General features: G+C 39.1%; 1 protein-coding gene across 5 annotated transcripts in view; it reads left to right on the forward strand.

Annotated features, from left to right (window-relative positions):
* Positions 1 to 11379, forward strand: part of arhgef4 (Rho guanine nucleotide exchange factor (GEF) 4) — an 83811-nt gene extending 72432 nt beyond the window's left edge. For 3 of the 5 annotated variants that reach the window (XM_058629859.1, XM_058629875.1, XM_058629892.1), the window contains 9 exons: positions 2096 to 2275; positions 2371 to 2571; positions 3175 to 3354; positions 3709 to 3941; positions 4948 to 5077; positions 5336 to 5467; positions 6300 to 6543; positions 9585 to 9662; positions 9760 to 11375. In XM_058629859.1, the coding sequence (XP_058485842.1) occupies positions 2096 to 2275; positions 2371 to 2571; positions 3175 to 3354; positions 3709 to 3941; positions 4948 to 5077; positions 5336 to 5467; positions 6300 to 6543; positions 9585 to 9662; positions 9760 to 9917 (1536 nt within the window). In that variant the 3' untranslated portion in view covers positions 9918 to 11375. Of the gene's footprint in view, positions 1 to 2095; positions 2276 to 2370; positions 2572 to 3174; positions 3355 to 3708; positions 3942 to 4947; positions 5078 to 5335; positions 5468 to 6299; positions 6544 to 9584; positions 9663 to 9759 lie in introns of all 5 variants that reach the window. The other 2 variants (XM_058629866.1, XM_058629883.1) reach the window with 2 other exon arrangements.
* Positions 11380 to 12940: the final 1561 nt, after the last annotated feature.

The raw sequence follows: 12940 nt of genomic DNA on the forward strand, positions 1-12940 counted from the left end.
CACCAGTTCTGCTTCAATATTCAAGTTCATCGTATGTCTTCGATCTCACATTCCATTCCAGTCACCTGACAGGTCTCCTCACGTCAACGCTCCGGTTAAAACAAATGGACTGGAAAGTGCTCCAGTGCTACATGGAGCAGGCTCAGTCGCTGCATACAGTCTGGTTGGGTCCATGTCCCCATGTTCTGTTTATGTCACGCAGACCTCTGCAGACTGAAACTGTGTGGGGAACGTTTGTGATGTCTTCTCCTGCCTGTAGGAATACTTGTGAACTACATAGTTATTGACAATGCAGTTTACTTGTGATGGAACGTCCTTTTGGAGAGACACTGTTGCCATGTGGGAACAATAATAGACTCGGTCTGAAGAGAACGACACCAGACTTTTTATCCTACTGTAAAAATAACTACCAACATTCCATAACTCCATGTGCTTTGGACTGACTTTATGTCATCTACATATTTTATAAAGAACATATGAAGAACATTTAACCATACGTTCAGAGAAAAACATTGTACAAATAAGTCATTTGCTTTCACATGTACAGAAAATAAATCTGAAATGTTGTCTGTAGGTTGAGCTTGTCATTAGAGTTCATAACTGCTCACTCTCCTGCACCAAAATCTATAGAGAAGACAGACATTTTTAGCTGATATGGAGCCGGACACTCAACCCTGAAAAAGGATTTTAAATGGTGAAAACACAAAATAACACATTTAAACAACAGTTGATGGGAAACACTGTTGCGGATGTTCTCTATGGTCTTTGGTGCAGGGAGTGTGAGTGGTTTATAAAGCCAAACAAACTGCAGTTTTAGGTCAAAAAGGTTATAATATATAACAATAAATACTAATTATACAATGTAACAATGTAATTCCCTATCACCACTAGGTAGTGCTGTGACTTTTTTTCATCAAAATAAATTTTAGAAATAGTTTATTTGGTGTAAATAGCTCCAAAAGTCCAAAGGTTTGTCCTTAAAGAGGCAATTTTAACATTCTTTTGAATTGTTTGCATTGATTTTCATTATAGCAGAACATAAAATCCACAAATCAATAAATAAGCACATAATCTTATATGCATCAGTCTGTGGAGCTCTGCTGAAGGACATGTTCTGATGATGTGATTGGGGATATCTCTTAAATCTTTTGATGATGTGTTTAGTGAAGGCATATCGTTATCATATCAGTCTAAAAGCAGAAGTCACTGTCATGTCACTGATGGCTTAACTGTTTACAACAAGCTCACTTTTAATCAGAAAATGTTGTGCTGGAATCTGGAGAGAAAAATATCAGAGCGACAAGACGGTGTGGGTGTGTTGCTTAGCAACAGCCACATCGTCTGTTTGCCGTGATGGATCAGTGGAGCTAAAAAACAGATCGCTAAAAGAGAAAGAACAGGGCCGTGCCTTAAACAGCTCCAGTGAGAGCAGGGAAGCGTATGCCTCTGCAGGAGCGGGAGGCGGAGCAGTGTAATGGACGGCCTCTGTGGAGCGCGGGGCCGCGGTGACGCAGTAAACCTGGTGGTGTGTACGAGAAGGTGTGAAATATGACCACTGCAGTGTCTTCATCAGTAACACTGGCTGCACCTCCTTCTGTTCTGCCTCCTCTTCCTCCGCCTCATGCACTTCATCTTCCCTCAACTGTATCTCTCTCATCTGAGTTTCCTAGTTACTGTAAAATAGAGATAATAACAAGACAAGAGAAACAACAACATTATGCATTAATGATCGTAATGTTGAATGTGGACGTAACGAGGGGTCTGACGTCCTCCTTTTTTCCTTTACCCTGAAAAAATCAGTGAACAGAGCGAGTTTGCTTTCCTAACAATGTTTGAAATGATCAATAACAAAAGAAAATGACAGGTCAGCATCTGCGTCACATAATACGGGAGGATACTTTAATTCTATTCTGCTGTCTATTGTTGTAAATGGTTAAACACGAGGTTGAACAAGAAGAAACCAAAGCTGACAAAGGAGACAGGGAGCACAGAGTGTTGTTTTAATTACTGTTAAAGTTTTAAGTTGAGTTGATATTTTCTGTTGACTAACGGTTCCACTGTCGCAGAGATGACCTGTGTGGTGTCTCCTCTGCAGCTGATCAGTGATGGAAGCGTGGTGTACGCCGAGGCGCTGTGGGACCACGTCACCATGGACGATCAAGAGCTTGGTTTCAAGGCTGGTGATGTCATCGAAGTAGTTGATGCTACGAACAAGGAGTGGTGGTGGGGTCGTATCATGGACAGTGAAGGCTGGTTTCCTGCCAGCTTTGTGCGGGTACGCTGCAGTTTTACACGCGTAATAGACAGAATCTACAGATTTACAATACTTTACAGACATACCTTGAATTAATAGTGAGATGTTTCCCACAGTTGCGTGTGAATCAGGATGAGCCCATGGAGGAGTATCTGGCCCATCTGGAGGAGGTAAACACTGGAGAGAAGGACCAGGCGGCTCTCGGCTTGATATTAGGACCTGGTTTACCGTGCAAAGAGCAGATGAGGACCAATGTCATCAATGAGATCATGAGCACAGAGAGAGACTACATCAAACACCTGAAAGACATCTGTGAGGTCTGCATCAGCATCGAATCAATGATCATTGTTAATTCATCAATATCTTCGACTTTTGTCTGCTAAGCTCTCCTCAGTCTCAAAAACATAAAACCACAGTTTGTAATTTTTAGAAGAAATGCTTCACAATCTCTTTGTTGGAAATAAGTACATAACTTTATTTTTTGTGGTCATTAATGACCAAATAACTAAGGTGAACGATGTAAGAATCTCCCTTATTTAAAACCCTAACCGTCCTTCAGAGAAAGAAAGAGCACAAACATAATAACAACATCAACAATAATAACAATAACAATAATAATAATCGTAATAATACATTTTATTTCGGTGAGCCTTTTGTTAAGTGGCTGAATCATGCACATGTGACTTAATTTGTGGAAATGTAAACGTCCACTGAAACATGTCCAAATTCTCTGCTATTAAGAAATATATTAACATGTAAATAAATGTAAATAAAACAACATCATGTGTTATTGCACTATTGATAATAACAGATAATCTTCATTATCCACAAAATACATAATAAACTGTTGTATTGTGGATTAACTGGCAGCAGCTTCACTTCTGACAGTGTGTGTGTGTGTGTGTGTGTGTTACCTTCAGGGTTATATCAAACAGTGCCGCAAGAGGACAGACATGTTCACTGAGGAGCAGCTTCGTGTCATCTTTAGTAACATTGAGGAGATCTACCGATTCCAGAGGAAGTTCCTGAAAGGTCTGGAGAAGAAGTTCAACAAGGAGCAGCCACACCTCAGCGAGATCGGCTGCTGCTTCCTCGACCATGTGAGTCAAAGCTGCAGAAAACCTATTTCACATGATTATGGTTATTGTAGGAAAGACACACAGCATTCAGTCATGCCACACTGAGTTGTTGCACTATTAGACCTCTCATTAAACCCAATTGTCAGTTTATTAGGAACTCCCAGCTAAATCTAACACAGTCTAATACAAACTAGAGTAAATCAGTCGTGAAAGTGTCTGCATTCGATTGCTGTGGTCACAGCTCATAATAATTGCAACACCTCATGCTTGGTTTAATGTAATATAACAATGAAACTAAATAGGAACGGATCTATCTGTCTGTCTGTCTGTCTGTCTGTCTTTTAACGTTTTCTCCTGCTCTTCTGCTCTGTGCAGCAAACAGATTTTCAGATCTACTCAGAGTACTGCAACAATCATCCCAACGCCTGCATCCAGCTCTCCAAGCTGATGAAAGTCAACAAGTACGTGTTCTTCTTTGAAGCCTGCAGACTGCTCCAGAGGATGATCGACATTTCCTTAGACGGCTTCCTGCTCACTCCAGTTCAGAAGATCTGCAAGTACCCACTGCAGCTGGCCGAGCTGCTCAAATACACCAACCCACAGCACAGGTAACAAAGCCACAGTCTGTGGCCTTCCTTAATTCATAAAAACATATTATACACATTATTAATCAGAGGTAATTCAATCATCAAAGATATTTTTTCATACTTATTTTTACATACTTTTTCAGAACTCTGGCCAAATACATAAAATGATAAATAGCACAGAGGTATTACAGAAACATGCACTGATTGACCAATTCACATTGTTAAGAATGTACAAAGGAGTATTAGGGCCAGCCAAAATAAATTATCCGGCACAAGAAAAAAAAAAAAAAAAAAACAGCCAAAAAAAAAAAATCGGGCAAAAAAAAAAAAGCAGCCAAAATAAATAAATATCCGGCACAAGAAAAAAAAAAAAAAAAAAAACAGCCAAAAAAAAGTCGGGCAAAAAAAAAAAAAAAACAGCCAAAAAAAATAAATATCCGGCACAAGAAAAAAAAAAAAAAAAAAAAAACAGCCAAAAAAACAAAGTCGGGCAAAAAAAAAAAAAACAGCCAAAAATAATAAATATCCGGCACAAGAAAAAAAAAAAAAAACATTTGAAACTGTTCCCGTTTTCATCGTCGCTGTATAACTGTACTATCATTTGTATGTAAATAATAATGTAATGAACAATGTCTGCCGCAAGAACTGAAAAACTTTCTTATTATTTGTGTGTATTAGGTATAATTTGGTACATTTTGTTTAGATTTTATTTTACATATCTTAAGAATGCGTTAGCTTCTGTAGTGTGCAGTGTTTTCTGCCTGGAAACTTAAGTTTGCTCATTTTTTTCTACTCCATAGAGAAAATCAGCATTTCTAGCTCTCAGGTTGATAATGCTGCACAAACGCTCCCTTGTTTCGGCTCCTTCTGTGTGTTCTGTGCAGCAGGACTTATGTATATTTCTATTCAGATGTCTGTAGACTAGATTGGGGCTCTTGCTAAACTATGTCAGGTTCTACGTTGACAAGAGGAGCACATGCACCCTCATTAGCCCTGTTTAAAATGCATGTTTCTCTTTGATATGTAGAGACTACAAAGATGTGGAAGCAGCACTGAATGCCATGAAGAATGTGGCGAGACTGATCAATGAGAGGAAACGGCGCCTTGAGAACATTGACAAGATTGCCCAGTGGCAGAGCTCCATAGAGGACTGGGAGGTGAAGCATGAAGCATCTTTATTTGTTGTGAATGAAGGCGTTATGTTTTCAGGTTGTGTCCCTTTCCTGCTAATGTTGTTTGTCAAAAGTGTCTGATGGACTCACAGTAATTGCCTTTTATTTCAGTGGTTGAAGTTCAAGCTCACGAGTCATGATTTTATTAAAAATGAAATAACGTTAGTTAATAAGTCTTTGTTTTACTGTACGATTGTAGAAGATCATGTCATGCATCGCCTGAAACTGTGTGCATGTCTGCAGGGTGACGACGTGCTCAGCAGGAGCTCTGACCTCATCTTCTCAGGGGAGTTGACCAAGTTGTCTCAGCCTCAAGTCAAAAGTCAGCAGAGAATGTTTTTCCTCTTCGACCATCAGATGGTTTACTGCAAAAAGGTAACACACTGTGTTTCACACTATTTCAGTCTGAAAACCAGCTCTTTTGCATTATTTCCTCAATTAAACGATTAGTTAAAAACCCACTCAAACCGTGAGTGATTGATTATCCTGGTGATTTACTTAGTAGCTAATTATTATTATTATCTGTTAATTGTTGCAGCCCTAATGAATCACCATAGTAGCAGTAACTCAGACACCATTAGACACTGACTTCATTTTAGCACAAACAATCCAGAGTGGAAGGGAACGGTGGAGGTTATTTTGAAGTTTGGTTGTATAAGGTAGTGACACAGAAATAGACATGGATGGAGGCACAAGGAAAAACTAGCTAAACACCAAAATCTCCGTCTACAATATTTTAAGATTATTTTCACCATGTAGTTGTCTTGTTAAATCCATAAGAACTTTAGCTCGTGGAGCTGCTGGTCTTCTGCTGCCTTATTTGTCAAGTTTATGTACTTGAAATAAATTCTTATAATAATACGTCTGAACTCACTAATTGAGGCCGCAGTGAATTAACAACTCCTGTGTGCGGTGATGTTAATTGTTCATTTTCTTTTTGGACTCTGGTGCTGATTACGTGTCAGCACCTGATATAAAAACACTATAAAAACCTGACCTATCCCTTTAATACAAGAATAAGCTGCCCATCGTAGCAGGCTCTAAAAGAATACACGGAAATTCAGACTAAAGAATAACTGCAGTAACATCTCTCTTGTAGATAAATAATACATTTATTACCAGTAAACCAGCAAATGAATCTCAAATGTTGGATTTGAATGAATTATAATGTGTATAGATTTAATGTTGCTGGCTCTCATTTGTTCAGGACCTCCTGCGCCGGGACATGCTGTACTACAAGGGACGTATGGACATGGACCACATTGAAGTGATTGATGTGGAGGACGGCAAAGAGAAGGACTTTAACATCAGTGTGAAGAACGCTCTGAAGCTGCGGTCACTGGCTGGTGATGAAGTCCACCTCCTCTGTGCTAAGAAGCCTGAGCAGAAGCAGCGCTGGCTCCGAGCCTTTGCTGATGAGAGAAGGCGGGTCCAGCATGACCACGACACAGGTTAGACTTATTTTATATAGCACTTGAGACAGAAACGTGAGAAAAATAGAAATACTTTGAAATATGATGTATGATGTAGTTTTGCTTCATCTTCCTCATCATCTCTCTAACATCTTGGACCTGCTTCGACTTCTGCAAACCACAGAGCAGTGTCCATAAACTCTCATGTCATTTCTCTCTTGCTTTCTTCACCCTCCACTGTAGCTACATTAATACTTTATCTGGGTGTTGTGTCAGCAACTGTGGGAACGCCAGCGTTACATAGATGTTCTGTGGTGCTGATACAAAGAATAGACATGCAGAATGTTATTGATTCCACCTCAGCTCCCTCTTCTCTCTCTGTGTGTTTTCTGATTCCTTTTTTGATTTATATGGTTAAATGGGCTTTATTTTCACACAGTAGTTTATATATATTTGTAGGTTTCCTTCTTTTTCTTTTCTTCATGGCAGACGTCATGACCAGCAGGGCTTTTAAATCCCTAACCCACCACCATGGCGTTAAAATCACTGCCACCTTCCCTCGGCCTGGCTCTGGGAGAGAAGGTCGGACGCAGCAGCGTCGTGTCGGCCGCTTGGATAAACAGTGCAGTGGTCACCTTCATGGATCAGGTGGAGACAGGAATCACCATGAATGAGAGGTTTATTCTGGTGCTCCCACTTTCAGAACCTGCCATGAAAGTAGTCCTCTCAAATGTCTCTCTCTTCATAACGGATCAATCTGTCTAGACACAGGAATCTCGTATCCCGTATCCACAAGATCCTGTCTGGATAGAAGTCTCCATTAGAGAAACACAAAGTGTCTCATCCCAGACAAATGTGATACTAACGAGGACCTCAACCTCCGTTTCTACGTTAAAGTAGATGATTATGACTACATGATATTCACCACTTCATCACTGATGAAGTGCTTTGGTTGAGATCCTGTCCACGGCAACGTGACTCCGCCTGATCTTTTAAGATTTTAAGGTTTAAAATAGAAGAACATTTTAGAAGTGATAGTTTTAGCCTGTCCCACTGCTCTTGCAAGCTTTTCAGCTCCATCTGAAGGTTTCTGTCAAATCTAATCAGGCACTGGCTGAGGTCTCCGAGGTCTCTGCAGATTTAGGGACAGCACTGGTTCGAATGAGGGGCAAGTTTTTGGGGTGCAGAAATGACAAATCTGCATCTGTTGATGGATCTGACTATGGTCCTTTACGTCATAGCCTCTCTTGGCATCAGGCATGGTCTCATCCTGAGCCTTCTCTCCTGGCATGATTTTCTTGTTTTGTTCTTTTCTGGAGCAGTGCAGACTGCACTTTCATATCTGTGCTTCTAATTTTTCATGTGCCCATTTCACCAAACTATTAGCAGCATCCTTGACAGTCTGGAAATCTCTCACTATCTCTTTGAGGGCATCTTGTGTTGTCATGACCATCCTCTGGGCAGAGAGGATGTCCCTCCCCCTCAGCCTGCAGGTACTTTGACAGTGGAGATATCCAGAGGAATAATTGAGCTGTTAGAATGAAGGAAGAACTTGAACTGCTGGTCTTCCCAGCCAAAATTATACATCATAACATCTTCATTAATATCGACTCCCTATCTCTGGCTCCTTCCAAGATAGCAAGAAAATCTTTGGTGTCATGATTGATGACCAGTTCTGTCGCCCAGTCATGTCGCTTTGCACACTTAAAGGATTGTCATCTAGCGGTGCCAACACCCCGCACAACACAATCCAGACTATTTTCATGTGTGCCAAGCATTACCAGAACAGGAGCATCCCTGCCTATTGTTACACATGTGGAATGGGAAGAAGGAGTCTCCAGTGTGTAGGTATTAAATGGTCATTTTTATTCTGTAAACACAGAAAATGGCCTTTTTAACATCCATGGCTCATAATTGCTACACGGAGCTTCAAAAATACACACCTTCATATTTACGTTGATAAGTAACACAAACACTTCTTACCTCCATACTTCTGTTTCAATAACATTCCTGAAATCCTCTCTGCATTGCACAACATAATTATATAAATAACAAAGAATATAAATTGCAACATTTCCATATCTTTGCTGTAACAAAAAATTATTAACAAAAAAAAGACATTACTTAGCATTAACAACTAGTACAACATTTATCATCTGGTCAATAACTAAAGTGACACACACAGACACACACACACCACACCATCTCGCTGCGGTGCACACCGTCATTACGTCGCGTGACTTCTTCTATGTAGCTTATGACCTCTTGTGACCTTTGGATAAAAGCGTCTGCTAAATGCTTAAATGTAAAATGTAAACATCTTCATGTGACCTCAAGTATTTTCTCATTTGTTTCTTTGCAATAGCACTTTAGTTTATTCCAGTGTTGCTCTCTCTTCAGCTCTTTGCTGTGTTTTGTTTTGCTGTAGTGGAACCAAACTTTAGAGTTTACACAGAGGAGTGTAATCATATCATTTGACTTTGTGAAGTACTATTTTAAGCTTTAAGTTTCACAGTTTGGTTTTAGGTGTCATATTTGTTTTTTAACTATATCTCCTCGGGATTTTAATTGAATACCCCTGTCGTTGACCCTCTTATGAGGCACGTTGCTGCTTCAGTTCTATTTAAGGGTTTGATAAAGTTTTATTTTAAGGGTTTGTACTTCTCTAATAATGATATCATGCTATGTCGTTGGATTCTAGTTACATGAAAACAAGTTATTTAAGTGCCAGAATACAGGAAGTGTATTTACAGATGTGAATGATATCAAGTGTTATTTCTTTAACTTTGAACATAATATACAGTGGAGGAAGTTGTGAATCTGTATATGATCTGTTTGATGTCCAGAAATCTTGTTTCACTTTCTCGTTCCCATGAGGAAAATTCACTTTCACAATCACTTCCTCTGAACTACTTTTGTTACAGATTGAAATGAGAAATTCATTTGAACTATTGCACCCCCTACTATCAATATCATTCTGTAATATTTTCATGGTAATTATAAATAATAGTAGATTTGTTTTCGCTAAAATAAACAACATGTATATAAGAAGTGAACAGTGTTTCTTGTTCTGTTCCCAGGCTTCTCTCTCACAGAGGTGCAGAAGAAACAAGCCATGCTGAATGCCTGCAAAAGTCATCCAGCTGGAAAACCTAAAGGTGTGTACATTACATTACATTAAGCACATAACTTCTGGACTTGTGGAGTTTTTTAAGTGACGATGTTTTGTGTGACCCTCCTCCTCCTCCTCCTCAGCAGTGACCAGACCCTACTATGACTTCCTCCTGCGGCAGAAACATCCCTCCCTCCCCACTGCTGTGCCCCAGCAGCAGGTCTTCATGCTGGCTGAGCCCAAGCGCAAAACCTCCACCTTTTGGCACAACATTGGAAGACTGACACCATTCAAGAAATAGTGGAAAGCTGTGGAGAGGAGTGACAGAGGAGGAGAAAGAGAAGAGCCCTCTGCTCGTGCCTGAACAGACCCTTTTTAATTCTTCCTCTTTTCTTTCCTACTGGTAACATTGCTCTAATCGATGTACTGATTTATTGTAGAAATGAGGATGAAGATGATGAAAAGGAGATTTTTTTGAAAGCACTTTATAGGTTGGTTAACAATCAAACTTGAAAATGGTCTCATGGAGACAATGAGTCAAACATGGAGCGTGGACTCTTTCTTAATCTACTACTACTATACCTTCAATAAAGCGCCAGCTGGTACTAATACTACTACTGTACTGCTGCGAGTGAGTGAGTGAGTGCGGGACTCCTGACTGAACACGATGCCTGTCAATGAAACCATGTTTTTTATTTCCACCGTTGTCTTATTTTATTGATTTTGACAGATGCCAACAGCAGCAGTGCCAGATTTGTTTTGTATTTTGTTTGTTCTGTGTCCGCTTCTGACAAAAAGGGAAACCGGAAAGGATCAAGTGTTTTTGTGCTTCTCTCTGTGCAGATAGGATCATTTCAGCTGGATTTTCTTTATTTCTTTGCAACATTTGTGGTGTTGTGTGAACACGTCTTAAAAGACATAAGTGCAGCCCAAAGAAGAGTCAACTCATCACAGATAAGGAGCTTTTCTTTCCCCACACACTCCGGCGACACATTCCTTGAGTCCGATCCTTGACTCTTCCTTATAACTACCACGTCAGTAAATAATAATAAAAAAAGAAACAACCAGCTCTCTTTTCTTTTTTAATTTTGACATTTTTAAGTGCCATTTGAAGTGTGCCATGGATGACGTACGATGACATGCATGGATGTGTTGAATATATACTGTGAAGAATATTTTTTTAATCTCTGAAGATTCCAGCTATATTTAACCAGATTCAGGAAGTGAAGGTTTCATCGTGCTATTTGGCGGACAGCATCACACACACACACACACACACACATGCACACACAAATACAAATATTATTTTATTTAACTGTACTTCTGATCTCCAGTATCCCTTCTCTGTGTTTCTGGTCTCCAGTATAATATAATGTCAGATCAGTGCAAACCAATGATATGACTCTATGACTCTGTATAAGTGCATTCAGTGGAATGTACTCCATCCACCTTTATGTTCGAATGTTTTAGCTCTGACAATATGGAATATTAAACATTCCTACGCTGACAAACGTGGCTGTCAGGTTGGTTGATTATTTATTGTTTATTTGTTTAGTCAATAAAATTACAGCAAGAAATGTTCTCCAAAGGAATGTGGGCACATCAACATATTGCTGCAATTTCAAGTGGGTAGAAAAGGCTTTGAGCGATAGTTTGGAGTTTGTTGAAACGTGTTTGAGGAAAACAACACAGCTGCAGTGAGAACCAGCATGAGACAGGCATAGTGACAGCATGCCTGTCAGCAGGACACCAAGAAAGACAGATGGTAACAAAAGACTCACCTAATAAAATCTCAAGTCAGAAATATCTTATTTGGCTAGAAGGTATTTTCTGACAGGAAACTGAAGTTTGTAAACCTTTGTTTTGTCCATAGAGGAAATCAGTGATTTAACATCATGGTGCTTCAGAGTTGATCCACGCCTGACTCCACCAGTAAGTCAAAATAGCTTATTGATAACCTTGCTGTTTCAAATTCATTTTAGGAAGTACCCATCCCAAATTTACCAAATAATGTAGCCGTAGACCAGCAGCTACTTTGTAACCACAAGCTAAAAAATGGTTGTTTTCTCAGTGTAATTTTGTGTGGGATAGGTCGGGATTCCAACCCCCTTTTCTGGTCAGAAAAAAATTATATTTAATGGTGAGATTAAGTGATGAATCTATTCTTAACCTATCTCAGATTTAAGAAGGCACAGATTTTATTAGATGAGTTTAATAGCCCTTACATGAATAATAGGTCAAGTGGAAACTTTGATGGTGTTGATAGTGCTAGAGGAAAGGTCATGAGGTCATGAGGGCACAGACATCAAACTCATCATAACTAAAGTTCACAGCAAACACTGGACACTGCTCGTGAAACTTAAGACATAAATACAGTAGATACACAGATCAAACATTCACTTTAGATATTAATGGAACCCTGATTTCTGGAGCATCCACCTCTATTCTCTCAATGTCACAACTGTGACTTGACCTTTAATCTGCCGTCAGGAAACGCACCAGAAAATGTAAATCATAACTAAAATATACAGTACATTTTAATATTTGTACACACACACAACATATTCACAGAGACTAATAATGAACAGTTATAAACTTAATATGATGCATACTACTTGGAATGAGTTTTATGCACAATTAAAATACATTCAGTGTGTTATAAGTGCAGCTACATTACCTTGAACTGATGCTTTGAAGATAAAACTGATGTTAACCAATCTCAAAACTCCACAATCTCATTTCTGACTAGATGAATTATTATGTCTTATATACGAAATATTGATTTAATTAGCGTGTTTTGACGATTAACAAGATTTAAACTGGAATTAGATACCATAACATCTAAGAATATGGTTATTTAAATAAACTGAAAAAGATGCTTTATCTTAATGATATGTATGTGTATGTATGTGTATGTGTGTGTGTGTGTGTGTGTGTGTGTACAATTATCCTACAGTTTAATGTGTATGTAGAGAGAACGCAGCAGCATAGTTGGCCGGATAAGAAGGGAAGGACTGATTACAATGTTAAATTCACGGTTATATTTTCCACCCACCAGCAGCATTTTTAGTATTTTTATGAATTAATATGAACTTACAATAAACAGTAATACACCTTATGTGTATGAAAATAAATGACAAAAGTCTAACTTACTGATTAAATCAATGTACAGTAATAAAAATGACAAACAGGGAGATTACATACAATAATGTCTGTACAGCAACTTCTCACGCTCTGGTATCACGTGCGCATTTTAAAGAAAATAAAGAAAACAGCGGAAGCGTGAAAAACCACCTGCGCGCACCAGTAGCCTAGCTTATGAGC

The sequence above is a fragment of the Solea solea genome, chromosome 1 (assembly GCF_958295425.1).
Source record: "Solea solea chromosome 1, fSolSol10.1, whole genome shotgun sequence".
Taxonomy (NCBI): Eukaryota; Metazoa; Chordata; class Actinopteri; order Pleuronectiformes; family Soleidae; genus Solea; species Solea solea.